Source organism: Perognathus longimembris, chromosome 28 (genome assembly GCF_023159225.1).
Source record: "Perognathus longimembris pacificus isolate PPM17 chromosome 28, ASM2315922v1, whole genome shotgun sequence".
NCBI classification, from domain to species: Eukaryota; Metazoa; Chordata; class Mammalia; order Rodentia; family Heteromyidae; genus Perognathus; species Perognathus longimembris.
The window spans coordinates 36,084,052-36,101,066 of record NC_063188.1 but is presented as its reverse complement, the minus strand read 5'-3'; the positions used below and the strand labels follow the sequence as shown (position 1 = coordinate 36,101,066).

At 35.5% G+C, this 17,015-nt stretch overlaps 1 protein-coding gene across 1 annotated transcript in view; it reads left to right on the top strand.

The window, feature by feature from the left end:
- Il1rapl2 (interleukin 1 receptor accessory protein like 2) overlaps positions 1 to 17,015 on the top strand; it is a 1,034,445-nt gene that overhangs the window by 521,165 nt on the left and 496,265 nt on the right. The window contains exon 3 of the mRNA XM_048336557.1: positions 1,609 to 1,795. Coding sequence (XP_048192514.1) covers positions 1,609 to 1,795 — 187 coding nt within the window. The remainder of the gene's footprint in view (positions 1 to 1,608; positions 1,796 to 17,015) is intronic.

Sequence of the window (17,015 nt, the reverse complement as noted above, 5' to 3'; positions counted from 1 at the left end):
TTACAGTTACATATTTAAAGTAGTGAGTACATTTCTTTTTGAGCATTGTTACCCCCTCCCTCATTTTTCTCCCACTTTCCCTTCCTCGTCCCCCTCCAAACTGTACAATTAATTTCCTGTTGCATTGGTTCACACTTTGTCCTTCATCTCACCATTTTGTTGTTCCCTTTCCCTCCCCTAAGTCAGGTAAACATATATACGACACCCACACTGTTGGTGGGAATGTAAACTTATTCAGCCGCTATGGAAAGGGGTATGGAAGTTCCTTAAAAGACTAAACATAGAGCTTCCCTACCACCCAGCAATTCCACTCCTGGGCATTTAATCCAATAAACCACAAACCAGGTCAAACTAAAGCCACCAGCAAAACTATGTTTATTGCAGCATTGTTTAACATTACCAAGAAATGAAATAGAATGATACTGTACCATTTGTAAGGAAATAAAAGACCTGGAAAACATTATATTAAGCAAAGTAAGCCAAAATCAAAGATACAGAGGCTGCATGGTTTCCTTCATTTATGGTAAACACACTGAATGACCAAATTAAAAAAAAATTAGTGAGCATCTTTTTTTTTTTTTTTTTTTTTTTTTTTTTTTTTTTTTTTTTTTTTTTTTTTTTGCCAGTCCTGGGGCTTGGACTCAGGGCCTGAGTCCATGGCTTCTTTTTGTTCAAGGCTAGCACTCTGTCACTTGAGCCACAGTGCCACTTCTGGTCTTTTCTGTTTATGTGGTGCTGAAGAACTGAACCTAGGGCTTCATGTATGCTAGGCAAACACTCTATCACTAGGTCACATTCCCAGCAGTAATCATCTTAAAAACCTATGTAATACCAGTATCCACGGTTTCCAATATAATCAGATAAGATACAGAGGAAATTGGAAGGGAATACCAAAATCGAGAGACACAGGGTAAAAAAAGACAAACAACTACAAAAGCAATACTTACAAACTGTTTGGTAAAAATGAACTGAACAACTCGGGGAGGGGGGGAAGGGAAAGGGAAAGGGGGGAGGGGGGAATGAGAGGAGGTAACAAACAGTACAAGAAATATATCCAATGCCTAGTGTATGAAACTATAACCTCTCTGTAATTCAGTTTGATAATAAAAATATTTAAAAATACCCCATGTAATACCAAAATGAAGCCCTTTTTAACAGGTAATATATACTAATAAAAGGAACCTATGTAAACTAACAAATATACTCTATGTGCTAATCTGGTTTTCTGCATGTATCTTATGAAAGGAAATTTGACTTCTAAATCATTAATAAAATCCAACAAAATCTGGAATAATTTTTAAAGAACAGTGATGAATACAGTCACCATTATAAAAATTTTCTCACAGATTTTCCTTTTCAAATTTTTAATATAGCAATATTTATTGCTGGGAAAGGAGTCTGTATTACAATCCATTAGATGAGTACATCTCTTCTATTTATCTCTTAAGCTACCTCATAGCCATTGATGCCCATATTATTATTTTGTTTAATATCATACTGTTGGTTTTCAACAAAGTCCTACACAGAAAAGTCAACACTCATGAAATATATGGTGGACAAATTGTAAACACCCAATAAAGCTATTCTGTTACTTCTTTGTTTCCACAGAAACTCAACCTATTGCATGAAGGTGTCAATGTCCTTGACTGTTGCAGAGAATGAATCAGGCCTGTGCTATAACAGCAGGATCCGCTATTTAGAAAAATCCGAAGTCACTAAAAGAAAAGAGATATCCTGCCCAGACATGGATGACTTCAAAAAGTCCGATCAGGAGCCTGATGTTGTGTGGTACAAGGTAACTCAGGATAAGGTCTAATGAATTTTTACAATAGTCAATAGTAGGCTTGGGGACAGAGAGTGAATGATTCCCTTAACTGTTTGTTTTGGTTTTAAGTATTTCACTGAGAGGAATCAAGAGATGCAAATGAAACCATACAGAGGTATAATCTGGATATGCCATTGATTTTCATGCATTCTATTAGTATATATCCAAGCAATCCCATCGTTCTCCAGTTGCTAAAATTAAGTCTCCTTCCACCCCAACAAATAGAATGAAGGAGAAAGACTTAAATTACACATAAAGTAAATAATTTGAGAGATGTCGAAACATTATTTACTGTTCAAAGCAGAGCCCTGTCATTACCAGTAGTAGCACAAAGAAAAAAAGGCTGTTACCACCATCTACACTTCAAGAAAAATTGGATTGGCAGAACATGTGTGAACAAGGTTACATCTAGCTGGAAATAAACCACACTCGGTGATTTAGTGGGAGATCATTGAATGAAGGGTTTATTTACAGAGAGGTGCATATGGGTGAGGGAACCAACAAAGGAGAAAATAGTTAATTATTGTACTAAAGGCTATAATGGCAAGAGGAAGGAGTGATGGCACTGGAACCTGGTAAGACTACATAAAGGCCTTTGAAGAACTGTAGCCTTAAGGAACACATGAAGGAGTGGACTAGATAAATACTCTAACCCTGCTTAACTGCTGCTCTCCATTTCCTTGCCAGTCTTCTTCCTTATCACTTCAAACTGAAACAAATCTAAAGAGCCTCTACAATACACAGAATGAAAACTTTGCCATTTCAGCTAGGGTGCTGGTGGCCAGAGAGCTATCAGGAGGCTGAGATTTGAGGATCGTGGTTTGAGGCCAGCCTTGGCAGGAAAGTCCATGAGACTTATCTGCAATGAACCACCAGAAAGCCAGAAACATATCTGAAGCAAAAAGTGGTAGAATGCTGGCCTTGACATGTAGCTCAAGGAGAATGTCCATGCCCTGAGTTCAAGCCATACCACCAAAACAAAGCAAAACAAAATCTTTTCAGTTTCCCTGGATATGGACTAGAGCAGACAAGGGCAGAGAATGACTATTTAGGAGAAGCAGGGAATAAATGTAGATCTGTCCACTTATGCTGTTCTGGCTGCTAGCTAGCCTGGAACCCCATGATCTTATAGCAGGACTGAGGTACAGAAGTTGACACACTAAAAATCTATGTATGAGAGACACAGGTCTCCAAGTCTTTTGCATAGACACTGTGGCCAGTGTTGGACCCAGATGTATATAAGGGATGGTGTTGATTGTCTAGGATTCTATAAATCCTCAAACCCCCAGGAAAGCTTAAGTCCTACCTCCTACCATTGTAAAGTGAGATTACATTTGGAAAGCTTGTTCACCCTTGGGGAGATGCACAATAAATTCCAGATGTAAGTTCTGAACCATGACCTCTTCCCTTGCTTTTTTCTTATCCTATGACAGATAAAAATAATGATGTTTAATATATAGAAACATAGACGGTAGATAATATAATGGGTCTCATCGTGCCATCATGAGCCTCCTTCATATCCTACTCAGTACTTGTCTCGTGCTACTCACTACACTAAGATTGGTCTCTCTATATTTTAGAGTATTATTTGTTTGTTTGTTTATACAGGGCATTGTGGTTTTACACTGTGGTCTCTATATTATTTCACTTAAATCTCAGTGCAATTTTGTATAGTACATGCACTTATGGTTATTTAGTAGAAGAAAAATAGGGATAAACAGAATGCATAGCCAACATAGAGAACAAGCTTAAATAGTGTTCAAGGCAATGTGGTTCCAGTGTTAATTTTGGTGGTGCTGGAGTTTAGACTTAGGGCATTGTACTATTGGCAGGTGCTCAACCAGGGATGCTATGATGGCAGTTGTATGTCACTGTGCTCAGCTCAGAGTCCATTTTCTTAATTCTACCCTTTTCTGCAGTGAATCCCTTTTGTGCATGAATGCTTCTATAAGAGGCAGGATGAGTGCAAAAGAGCCTTTCAAAGGAGATAGTGGGAAGAGTTCATTTCAATTCTATAGGTGATGAAAGGAAGTTGACTTTGTGATAAGTTAGCAGGTAGAGGAAAAACTCAGTTCTTCAGACTCCTTATACAATAATTCAGTCTGCTATTTCACATTCCCTGTATGCTAACTTATGCTTTATCCCCTTTCCTTCAATCTCGAAGAGTGCCTATCAGCATTACATACCAAAGCAATATATTCTGATTACAAATGAACTGATAAATAGAAAACAAAAGGTTTCTGCAGCTCTACTGAAATATTTCAGCTTTATTCATAATTACAATTTACTTTTAACTGATACATGAAAACATACATTTGTACATAGTATGGGAGGTAATTGTAGTGTTTTGATACATGAATACATACTGAAATTGTTAAATAAATTTAAGCATATTTTTATCTCCTCAAATATTTGACATTTTTAATGACAGCTATCAAAGCCCTATTTTCTAGTTACTTGAAATATATAGTGAAGTGTCATAGTTACTCTACTCTGTAATAATAGCTCATCAGAACTGCTTGCTGACATAAAATTGGAAGTTAATACTTATTATCCTCCAGGTCCTTCCCCCAATTCCAACCTCTGATAACCATAAGTCTGCTCTCTGATTTCCACACAGGAATTGGATCATATGGTAATTGTCTTTCTGTGCGTCGCTTATTTCACTTGAATTCATTTTTTAAAATTTTTTCAAGTAGTCACAATTGACAGGATCTCATTTCTTACAGTATTTACTCTGTTTACATACCACATTTTCTCTATTTCATCAGCCAATGCATACTTCAATGTTTTACATTTCTTAGCTATTGTGAGCGGTGTTCAATGAAAAAGAAGCGTTTTCAACATACTGATTTTTTATACCCAACAGTAAGATTGTTAGATCATTGTTCTATTTTTATCTTTTTGAGAAACTCCAAAACTTTCTCCAATAGTTGTACGAATTGACATCATGACTCACAAACAGTATGTAAGGGATTCTTTTACTCCACATTCTTTTTTTTTCGTTGTTGTCAAAGTGAAGTACAGAGGGGTTACAGTTTCATATGTAAGGCAGTGAGTACATTTCTTGTTCAACTTGTTTCCTCCTCCCTCATTCCCCCCTTCCTCCCCCTCCCCTTTTCCCTCTCACCCTCATGAGTTGTACAGTTGGTTTACACCAAATGGTTTTGTAAGTATTGCTTTTGTAATGGTTTGTCTTTTTATCCTTTGTCTTTGGACTTTGCAATTCCCTTTCCCTTCCCTGGTTAAAGGGGATATGGCCAAAAGGGAACCCTACTACATTGTTGGTGGGAGTGTAAACTTGTTCAACCACTCTGGAAAGCAGTATGGAGGTTCCTCAGAAGGCTAAACATAGAGCTCCCCTACAACCCAACAGCCCCACTTTTGGGCATTTTCCCAAAAGATTACAAGCAAGACCACACTAAAGCCACCAGCACATCTATGTTCATTGTAGCACAGTTTGTCATTGCTAAAATATGGGACCAACCCAGATGCCCCTCGGTAGATGAGTGGATCAGGAAAATGTGGTACATATACACAATGGAATTCTATGCCTCTGATAGAAAGAACAACACTGCCTCATTGGTAAGAAAATGGAAGGACTTGGAAAAAAATCATACTAAGTGAAGAGAGCCAGACCCAAAGAAACATGGACTCTATGGTTTCCCTCACAGGAAAAAATTAGTACATGTTTAGGCTAGTCATAGCAGATCTCAAGAGCCCGATAGCTATGCCCGTATGAACACATAAGATAATGCTAAGTGAAATGAACTCCACATTATGCAAACAAGTGGTATATCATTGTTGTAATTATTTTCAACATGCCATGTGAAACTGTACCCTTTTTATTTTTTTTTATTTTTCGCTACTACTCCCTTCCTGTGGTTTTACTTCCTCTATCACTGTATCTGATCTTATTACCCTGGATTTTCCACATTCTTAACATCATTTATCTCTGGTGTTTTTGACAATGCCATTTTCATTGGAGGAAAGTAACACTTCCCTGTTTCCATTTCTATTTCCTGATGTTGATTATTGATTATTGATGTTGATATTAGTGATGTTGATTTTTTTCAAATCATTATTACGATATGTATGTCACTTTAAAATTGACTGTTTAGATCTAGTCTCCTTTTGTTCAGAATATTTGGTTTTTCAATATTGATGAGTTTCTTTTGTCATATGCCTAGTTTGAAATTTTCTTGTTTGTAGAAGTGTATATCATGCTATGTTGACTTTTGTTTTGTGTAGTTTGCTGATCTTCTCTAAAATCGTTACCTATTTCAATGTTCTGAAGGAATCCATATATTTTCCTCTACAACTTTCATAGTTTATCATTTTATGTGTTCAACTTATTTTGAATGGATGTATATAACTGGAAAGATGGAGTTTAGTTCTTAGCACTTTTGTTGAAAATCAGTTGGCTATGTTTTATTTTGTTTGTCATGAGACTTGGACTTGGGGCCTGGTCACTCTCTCTGAGCTGTTGCTCAGGGATACTGCTCTACCACTTTGAGCCCCAACTTCACTTCCTGGACTTGCTTTTCTTTTTTTTTTTTTTTTTTGGCCAGTCCTGGGCCTTGGACTCAGGGCCTGAGCACTGTCCCTGGCTTCTTCCCGCTCAAGGCTAGCACTCTGCCACTTGAGCCACAGCGCCGCTTCTGGCCGTTTTCTGTATATGTGGTGCTGGGGAATTGAACCTAGGGCCTCGTGTATCCGACTGGACTTGCTTTTCTATTCCATTGATCTAAGGATCTGCATTTATGCAGATGCTATGACTTTTTTAAATTACTACAGCTTTGTAGTATATTTTGAAGTTAAGTAGTAGAAGACCTCTTGCTGTGTTCTTTTTGCTCAGAATGGTTATTCAGTTTGTTCATGGTTCCATATAGATATTAGAATTGTGTGTGCAGCTATTTGAAGAATGTCATTGCTATTTTGAGAGGGACCTCATTGAATCTTTAGGTTACTTTGTCAATATCTAAACTATATTGATTCTTCCAATCCATGAAAAAGGTATATCTTTCCATATATTCATGTTACATTTGACCTTTCAGTACCTGGATATCTGTATCCTTCTCTAGGTTTTGCACTTTTTCTGATACTACTTCTTTGAATAAACTTTCTACCCCTTTGACATTTCTCACATTTGTTGTAAAATTCAATAACCTAAATATTTGCTATTTAATACTGCCCCCAAAGATTCTATAAACTTTATTCATTCATCTTCATTTTTTTATTTTCTAAAAAGAAAATGTTTCTTTTTTCAGCTAATATTTTGACAATCAGATCTATGTGCTTCACAGTTTATATATTCTCTACCCAGGCTGCAAAAGAAGTGATTTGCTCTGTCTACAGCACTGAAAGAAGAAGATACGTTTGTTCAAAATAAATTCTAGGGCGTATCCAAACTCAGAAATTTCCAAAAATCTTATCCTTATTGTTTTCAATTGGTTAAGAATGCTTTTCAGGATCCCTTATTCATCAGTCTTCTCCAATATGTATAATCTTCAAACTGATTTATTTTCCATTCAACTCTTATCTTTTCATATTCCTTAAAAGTCCACAAGTTACTATGGTAAATCACTGCGGACTATTATTCCCTACTTACATGTAATCATAGGAAGGTAGAAGTAGGTCTAGTGGAACGGGGAACATGTTCTTAATGATAGCTGAGTAGCCAGGTGCCTATTGTTCACTCCTGTAATCCTAACTACTCAGGAAGCTAAGACTTGAGGATCACAATTCAAAGCCAGCCTGGTCAGAAAAATCTATGAGACTCATCTCCAGTTAATCATCAAAAAGCCAGAAGTGGAGCTGTGTCTCAAGTCATAGAGTACCAGCCTTCAGCAAAAATGTTCAAAAATTGTACCCAGGGGCTGGGGATATGGCCTAATGGCAAGAGTGCTTGCCTCCTATACATGAAGCTCTAGGTTCAATTCCCCAGCACCACATATACAGAAAGCGGCCAGAAGTGGCGCTGTGGCTCAAGTGGCAGAGTGCTAGCCTTGAGCAAAAAGAAGCCAGGGACAGTGCTCAGGCCCTGCGTCCAAGGCCCAGGACTGGCAAAAAAAAAAAAAGAAAAAAAAGAAAAAAAGAATTATATGCAGGCCATAAATTCAAGCCCCCCTGGGCTGACCCACACACACATCCTCACACACACACAAAAGATAGCTGGCTCAACCAGTCTTGTTTGTTTACACAATATAAGGGATATTTGTAAGGGTGTAGATAGCTTCTACCTGAGTTTCATCAGGTAAAAGTTGATGACAAGAAAGCCTACACTTTAAGAATTTCTTTTTGATATTTAATGAATGGGGTTGAACATTAGGATTGACTGTTCATTAATTTGTTTTTAGAAACATGTAAAAATGAGAGATAAAGATTATTTTCTTTATTGAACTAAAAAAAACATTTTAAATCACCTCATTATTCACTGAACACACCTTGTCACAAGAGTGTAGAGTGCTTTTATCTCGTTTCTAAGCTGAAAAATCCTCTAACTTTAATAAAACGCCAACAGTGAAAATACAAAAGTACATTTTGAGAGAAACATTCATCTACTTCATTAGTTAGCTCAATTGGTACCCTGTTATTAATGAGGCCAAAGATTTCAGTTTGAATCCTCCCTATCTTTTTCTTGCCACACTGTCTAATTTCAAATGCTCGCCATTAGTTATAATTGGTCCTTGTTGGGAATTGATGCTTTAGTACGAATCTATTCATTAATGTGTGCAACACATATCTTTTGGGTACCTACCTGTGTGAGGCTAGGTACTGGAAATAGTGAAGTTACCAAAGTAAATACATTTCCCTGTTATTTTGGATAATAAATAGATGAACAGCTTCTTCTGAATTATGCAGGAAAGTGCTACAAAAATTAAAACATCTTCAGATCAGCTCCTATTTGTGATCAGCAACATTTTTGTATTGAGAAATGGACAGCATATGTATTTATTTTTAACCATAAATTTGTGTCTTGGCAAAGGAAAAATACCAAAACTAAAGCTCAATGAACATTTCTGTAGTATGTTATTGTCAATAGCATTCTTTTACAAACTGACTCATATAATATCGCACTTAGAAAGTGATAACAAGACACTGAGATTTTAGATTTTCTTCAGGTTTGGGAATATGGATATATACTTAATTTTTTGTATATCTGCTAATGTGAAGATAACCGAACAAATCAATGTTAGTTGTTTTCCTAATACGAAGTATGTTGTGGGGGTGGCTAGTTCTTCTCTAGAAGAACTCTAAGGCATTCAGACTAATTGACAGCTATTATCTGCTTTTTACAGATGAGGAAAGTGAAATAACTTATAGTCACTTAGGCAGCAGGTGCCTGATTGGGTTCAAACCCAAAAATTCTGACTTATAATCAATGTTGGTCTTATGACATAACTGATTGCTCTGTTTAATACATATGTCCATGGATCACTACTGTAACCAGGGTTCTCCAACAAAATTATTACTCTACAAGCAAATCCTAATATATTTGATATAGCCTTTGCAATGATTCTGTATGTGTGAAGAGACTTAAATGAGCCAGAAAGAAAATGATTTTTGAAGATCAAAGTAAGACTAAGTAGAAAGAATTATATTATAGGCACCTCATAACCTATGTAGTGGAACTCATTCCACTTATAAATGAAGAGACTTAAGTCCAAAGAGGATAAGTGATTTGCTTAACGACTAAAACCCATTCTTTTCTTTTTATATTTACTATATTTTTTAAAAAAGCTCAGAGAACAGCTAAAGGAAGTGAATATTTTATCCATATAAATGGGTGTATGTGTATGTATATACATACACAGTGAGCATGCCTAATCCGAGAATATAAGATTTTAAATGCTCCGAAATTTAAAACATTTTGAGCACTGGTATGATGCTACAAGTAAAAGAAAATACCATGTAATAAACTTTGCTTCATGTGTAAATTTATTAAAATACTATATAAAATTAAATTTCAATCTGTGTATCAAATATACATGAAACATATATGAACTTTGTGATTATATTGGAGGCCTATCCTGAATATATCTCACTATGTACATATCAATATTTTCATATCTAAAGAAATCTGAAATCACTTCTCATCTGACATATTTTATTTAGTTAAGTGTTCTTCAACGAGTGTGTGTGTGTGTGTGTGTGTGTGTGTCTGTGTGTGTCTGTGCATGTGTGCTTAAAAACTGGTAATTTTCCAAACAGAGTAGACATTCAAAAAATCTCATGTAACCTCCACTTCTACTTCATTTTCACCATGACAGGTAAGTAAATTTACCCGATTTGCTGTATTTACACTTCTCTGTGCTCTCTCTCTCTCTCTTTTTCTCTGCTACCTCTCTTTCTCTAACACATAGTCTATATAAATATATTTACTTACATATATATACATACATATCTTCTGAAATCTTTTACAAAAATGATAATATGACAAATACCACTTTTTCTCTCATCACAAAATATATTATGAACCCTCTTCCATGTTAATTCTGTAGATATAATTAATTTTTTCTAGTGTAGAGGATTGAATCTAGTACCTCATGCATGTGAAACATATACTACTGAATTATACCCCTAGTTCCAGATCTTATTTATTTTTAGTAGTTCATTGGATATAGCTATCTTATTTTATTTAACTATTCTTCTACCCATAAATATTTATATTTTTCCAGTTTTACTTTTTCATTAATCATAGGGTTGAAATTAAAAATCCTTATAAATATACATGTGTCCTTTCACTCATGATGTATAAGATAGAATGATCTGTCACAACTATTATTCAACTCTAATTTGAGGTTCAATCTGATGTACAAAGTTTACATGAAAATTTCTATATGAATATTGAAGAATAACAGACAAAATATCTTAATTTTTGGACCTAGAAAACCAAAGAGACTCAGCTTAAAGTAGAACAATTTAATAATGAAGTAGATTATCAAACTATACAAATTTTATTTCTGGTAGATAATTTACCAACAATAATCAATACTTCTGTGACATATAGGTTATATTTCTGTTATTTTCACTTAATATAGTCTATTTGAGATTCATATAGGCTATGAAATGTATCAGTAGTTCATTATTTTTATTACTAAGCAGTATTTCTACCGTTCTAATGTATTTTACCAAGCTTTATTGACCAGTTGATGACCATTTGGGTCACTGCCATGTTTTCTTGATTGAGGTGAAAGTATTATAAGCTTAAGTTTTGATTTCATATTTTCCTGATTTATCAGCATGAATTTTGTCAAATTTTTATTTTTTATTTTTATTTTTTTATTTATTTTTATTTTTTGGGCCTGTCCTGGGATTGGACTCAGGGCCTGAGCACTGTCCCTGGCCTCTCTTTGCTCAAGGCTAGCACTCTGCCACTTGAGCCACAGCGCCACTTCTGGCCATTTTCCATATATGTGGTGCTGGGGAATCGAACCCAGGGCTTCATGTGTACGAGGCAAGCACTCTTGCCACTAGGCCATATTCCCAGCCCTTTGTCAAATTTTTAATAGCCTTTTACATATAAGACTTTTTAAACTTAACAAGAGTTTCATATGGTAACAACACTGGTATAGAAGGCTTTTAGCATATCCTTAATTACATCCAAGAGATAAAACCCCAACAAAGCAAATTAAAGCTTCTTAATCAACCTGTTTTTCAATCCATGGCCTGTATATCCGCAGAAATCATCTTCCAGGGCTGGGAATATTACTCAGTGGTAGAGTCCTTGCCTAGAATGTATGAAGCCCTGGGTTCAATTCCTCAAAACCACATAAACAGCAGGAAGTGGTGAGGTGGCTCAAATGGTAGAGTGTTAGCCTTGAGCACAGAGAGGCTTAGGAACAGAGCCCAGACCCTGAGTTCAAGTCCCAAGACCAGCAAAAAAATAAAAAGAAAGAAAAATATTTGACCTACAGGCTTCAGTGTAGAGACAGAGTCACCATAAGAAGCTCAGGGACAGTGCTTAGGCCCTGAGTTCAAGTTCTAGGACTGGCAGAAAAAAAACCCATCTTTCAGGAATGCACATCTGATCATAACATGTCATTATTTAATGAACTCCAGTTATTCTATAAAAGAGCTGAGATGATAAATCCTTTCTGTCTAGTTTTTTTAGAGCCTGATATTGTGACAAGTGTATTTATGCATTACTCTAGTCTTTAAACTCGCCCTGTGAGATGTGCTACAGTAATAGAAGCACTAGGCATCTGGTATTTGAATCCTGATAGTGTGCAAACATCTTAGGATAGAATTTGGGCTTTCTATATCGACCGAGTGATTCTCAAAACAGCAAAATTATTTGTGTTTTTTTTTTTCATTCATGCCTTTTCACATCTAGGTACTTCTGCACAGGTTGTATTTCCTGTATCTTATATCCCCCCTTTTTATGAATTATTCAAACTGATTTCACATGTTCATTATGGCCTACTTACACACCATTCTGTGTCTATATCCAATATACTGCAGTGTATGGATCAAACAGCATTAGAATCCAAATATTTATTCTATGAATGCTTCCTTTATTCTCCTTTTGGTATTCTCATTATCTTTATTATTTCTCTCTTTTGGGGGATTAGGAAATTTTTCATTGCCATTATATTCAATATCACTTAATCCTTTCTCTACTGTATCCAGTCAATTATTGAGACTATCTGAGGAATTCTTTCTGTTTTAACATTTTGATTCTGAGTAATTGCTTCTCCTCTTTCTAAAACTTTCTCATTCTCCACTTACATTACCTGTTTGCTCTTGTATGTTGCAGTTTTTCTCCAGTTGAAACATGAACTGATTTCAAGTGTCTATACTGTCTCAATCATACTAGTTTTAAATTCCCAGCTTATTAAATATAGAATCCCTTTTTCCTCTTCATTTTTTCTCTTTTGGTATGTCTAATTTTGTTTGAAATCCAGACATAATGTACTAACTGGAAAAAGGAGAAGAAGCAAATAGTGCATGTGTAAGGTTAATACTTTTTTCTGGCTAAGTGTTATGCTGTGTCTATTTTTTGTGTAATTTCTGGTGTTAGATGCTAAAATTTCTCTCTTCTGTCCATGTTTTTCACTCCTCTGTTGAGTTTGACTAGACTTATTTTAATAAGACCTGAGTTTTACAGGAATTCTGGGTATAATCTCCTATTATTAGGAGTTTTATTGCTGTACTGGTAAGATGTGAGATGAAGTATTGTATTATTAGGAAACATTTTCTGATTAGGTTTATGTGATTAAGGAAGTTTTATAATACAGTCTCAGTCTTCTGTCATACTTGTTTCTGGGCTGTTACCTTCAGAAATGATTTTCCTCTTCATTCCCACACTTCATTTATTAAGATAAGAAGGCAAAAGAGCTTGAGTTGATGGTTTAATTCCTGTGAATCAAGGGTTAGTAGGGGCTAGACTGTTTAACTAGTTATTGACTCCAGCAGTCAGATTCTGTTCGTAATTCATTGTGATTCTCTGTGTTCTCCTGTCTCTGCAGTGTTTTAGTATTTACCTCATTGATGACAACAGTTCTTTGATGGATCTGAGAAGAGTTGTTGATTTTCAATTTTGTGAGCTTTGGTCCTGACTGCCAAGCTCTTTTCATGTCAGATTGGAAGTTTATGTATCTAGAATTGTGACTAGATTTGACTAGAATTATGACTTTGGGTAAAAGTGTTATTTCTAGATTCCTATAGAAAGAGAAGTCATACTGATTCCAGATGAAAATTAATATATCATAATAGATATGTATCTAAGATCAACAAAGACAACAAATAAACTAATATGTAATGTTTATTGAGTTTAGCATGCAATGTGGTATATTTCGGAGTATTTACATTCATGACCTTTTTAATTATCATAATCACCTCAATTGGCAAATATTATTACCATCACATATTTTTGTTTGTTTAATTTTGTTTTGTGAAGGCCCTGGAATTTAAACTCGGGGCATGAGAGCTGTCCCTGAGCTTCTTTGCTCAATGCTAGCACTCTACTGCTTAAGCCATAGCTCTATTTCCAGTTTTTGGTAGTTAATTGAAGAGAAGAGTCTCCTGGTCTCTCCTGACAAGGCTAGCTTGGAACTGAAATTCTTAGATTTCAATTTCTTGAGTAACAAGTATTACAGTCATGGCTAGGGGTGCCTGGCTAACTATCACCTTTTTTTTATTAACAGGTATAAGCAACTGAGGCTTAGAATGATTTGGTAATGTTCTTAAGAACATACAACTTGGTGTTATGACTCCAGTTTGATTATAAAATGTATATCCTCAATGAATTTGTCCTACTAATAACATAAAGAAGAGAAGTAATTGGAGGAATAGATTTTGTATGGTGGCTAACAACTATAATCCCATATATCCAATGGCAGAGAGTAGGATTGTGGTTGAAGGCCAACCAGAGTAAAAGTTAGTGAGACTTCACCTCCAAAGAGCAAAGGGGCATAGTAGTGTACTTTTTATTATTTTCAAGTCAAGAGTCCATAGAACACTTGCAATCTGAAGCTGCCCCAGGAAAAAAAAATATGAGACTATACTGAAAAATAACTAAAACAAAAAGGATTAGAGGTGAGGCCCAGGTAGTAAAGTGCCTAAATAGCAAGTACAAGGCCCTAAATTCACATTCAACACACACACACACACACACACACACACACACACACACACACACACACACACAATGAACCTGTAAAATTTAGGCAATATTTGCCTTCAGCCAAATCTTCAACTTGATATAATTTATTTTAATAGTCTGAGGGGCAATGAATAGTAAGGAAAATTTAATTAAGGTTGATAAGGAACCTGCATACATTTGTACCTTTGGCTGTTCGTCCTAGTCTCAAAGAAAACCTGTCTTCAGGCTTATCCTATGTGTTTAAAAGGTCATGGTCTGTGAGAATTAAACAGTTCTGGAGCAGTGGGGTATGACAATATTGTCTGTCCACTAGGTAACGGACAAGAGAGAAGCACACGTTGCAGTCAAGTGTTTAAGAGAATACTGTAAATAATGGAGTAAAGAGCTTTGAAGTCTTCTGACAGTATACACATACACCTACACCTAGCTAGGTACAATGAGCATCAAAGTAACTGTAAAAGGTTAATAGGTAGGCACAAACAATGAGGTCATCTATGTGAAGTGATGAGAAAGATACAATAAGTACTCCTATGATAAAAATATAGTTCCTTTACCTACTTGGCAATGTTAGTGTTGAAGTATCTTCTTGGGTACTCTATGTTTTTAGTGGGAAAAAGTATTTGCTGGCAGACAAATTAGGAAAAACTTGTTTTTATCTGATTAGTTCATTTGCAGTCATTTTTATAAAACAGAGTAAGAGGATCAAGAGAGACATGGTCCAGAATATGGGAAGTTTAGTAATAGCAAATAATTTCTGTAGTGGATTACTGCTGTAATTGGACATAGTATGTATTATATTGGACATAGTAATATCCAATAAAATTATAATGAGTAAACCTGGCAAGTGTCTGACTTCTGGCTACTCAAATGATAGTTAATACTATTATCCTTAATAATGTGAAGTAAGAAAGTGAGGCCTGAAGAAATTAAGAAAAATTTTCCAAAATCACAGAACTAATGTGAACTTTGGATTTCAACCTAAAGTTGTATTAACATAAAGCTGGTTTTCAGTTACTACATTGTCTTCAAAGGAATGAAGTGACCTGGGGTGATTTTTCTTAAGCCACAGCATAAAAGTATAAACAAACAAATCTCCATTGGGTACAAAGAATCCTTTACAAGTCCAGATGGCAATTTGGAAAGCATTTGGGTTTATCTAGATATATCTCAAAGAACATGTAAAAGATTCCAGGATGTTCTTCATCAGGAGTAATTTTTTTTAATTTCTGCACATTCTTTAGTTTTAACTTCCTGGGAAAAATGCAAAGCCGTGAGCGAAGAAAATAAAAATAGTTAGAACTAATTGCATATGGACTTTCCCCTCAAATGACATTAGAAAACAAACTCATTTATCTTTGAATAAAAAAAAAAGTGTGGGCTCATTTGCCTGGCCCCACCACCTCTTTGTGAATGTGTAGGAGCTCAATTTTCATTTTCCTTTCCTCTCAAAATGCCCAGAGGGACCATATTTTTGTTTAATGACCTTCAGAATGCTTCTTTAGAAATCTGAGGCTATCGGAGTTTGAAGCAATGCGAAAATAATTGTGGATTATTATTGTATGATGACAGTGGCAGCTGGGCTGAGTTTTTTTCCCTCTGTGTTCTGACTTTCTTCTTCATTTTCCCAGAAACCTTATATCCCAAGGTTTAACTCAGAAGCAAATCTCATATAGGTGATAAACCTTGCCAGACATGGTATGTAATATAATTTCAGACAGACCCTTAACTGTTCTTCACAAAGACTCCAGGGAGTGAAACAGCTTTATATCTAGATGTCCTCTATAATATTACTTAAATTTGCTCTCTGAAAATGTGTATGGGTAGTTGTTTTGGACAAAAAGCAACCATCTCTGTAAAATATTATACTTGTGACCTTTAGTGGCCATTTTTGTTTTGTTGTCAAAACTCCTGCTAATAGAAAAAATGTGATAATGAAAAAACTAATAAATAGGTGCTCATTTTCCAAACTAATTTAAACAAAAATACACTGGCACCCACAGCTGGGGCCTGAGAGTCAGAGAAAAAATAATACTGCTTTAGGATGTGTGCATGGAGGGAAGGGGTGAGGTTGGATAAATATAGATGTTTTATATACTGTAGTGGGGAAATTGCAAAGTACTTTCCAAATATTATGGCCTGCATAATCTGCCCCATCATCCATGTCATTAATGCCTCAATGAACAGACTTGGAATTTAGATGATAAAAGGCTTTGGCCTTGATTGATTGTTGTACCCTCCCAGCTGTCCTCTGTGCTTTCTCTATTTTATACAGTGTTTGGCTGCCACTTTGTTGAAAATTTAAGATGAGTAACAGAGAGACTAGATAATATGTGAAAAATAGACAATTCCAAAAAAGATGAAGCTACCTGGCTGAGTATTCATACATATTGGTTATTGCTATATTCTTGTAACTCTCTGGAAAATTTTTACACATTCCTTTCTATGAAGGTTCAATCTAGTAGCAAGACTTCTTCACATTCCTATCTAGAAAGTAAGAGAACTGACTTCAAAACTCACAGGTTTGTCTCTGCTTATATATTATTGAACTGGAAAAGTAAATGGATGGCTTTTCCATACTGT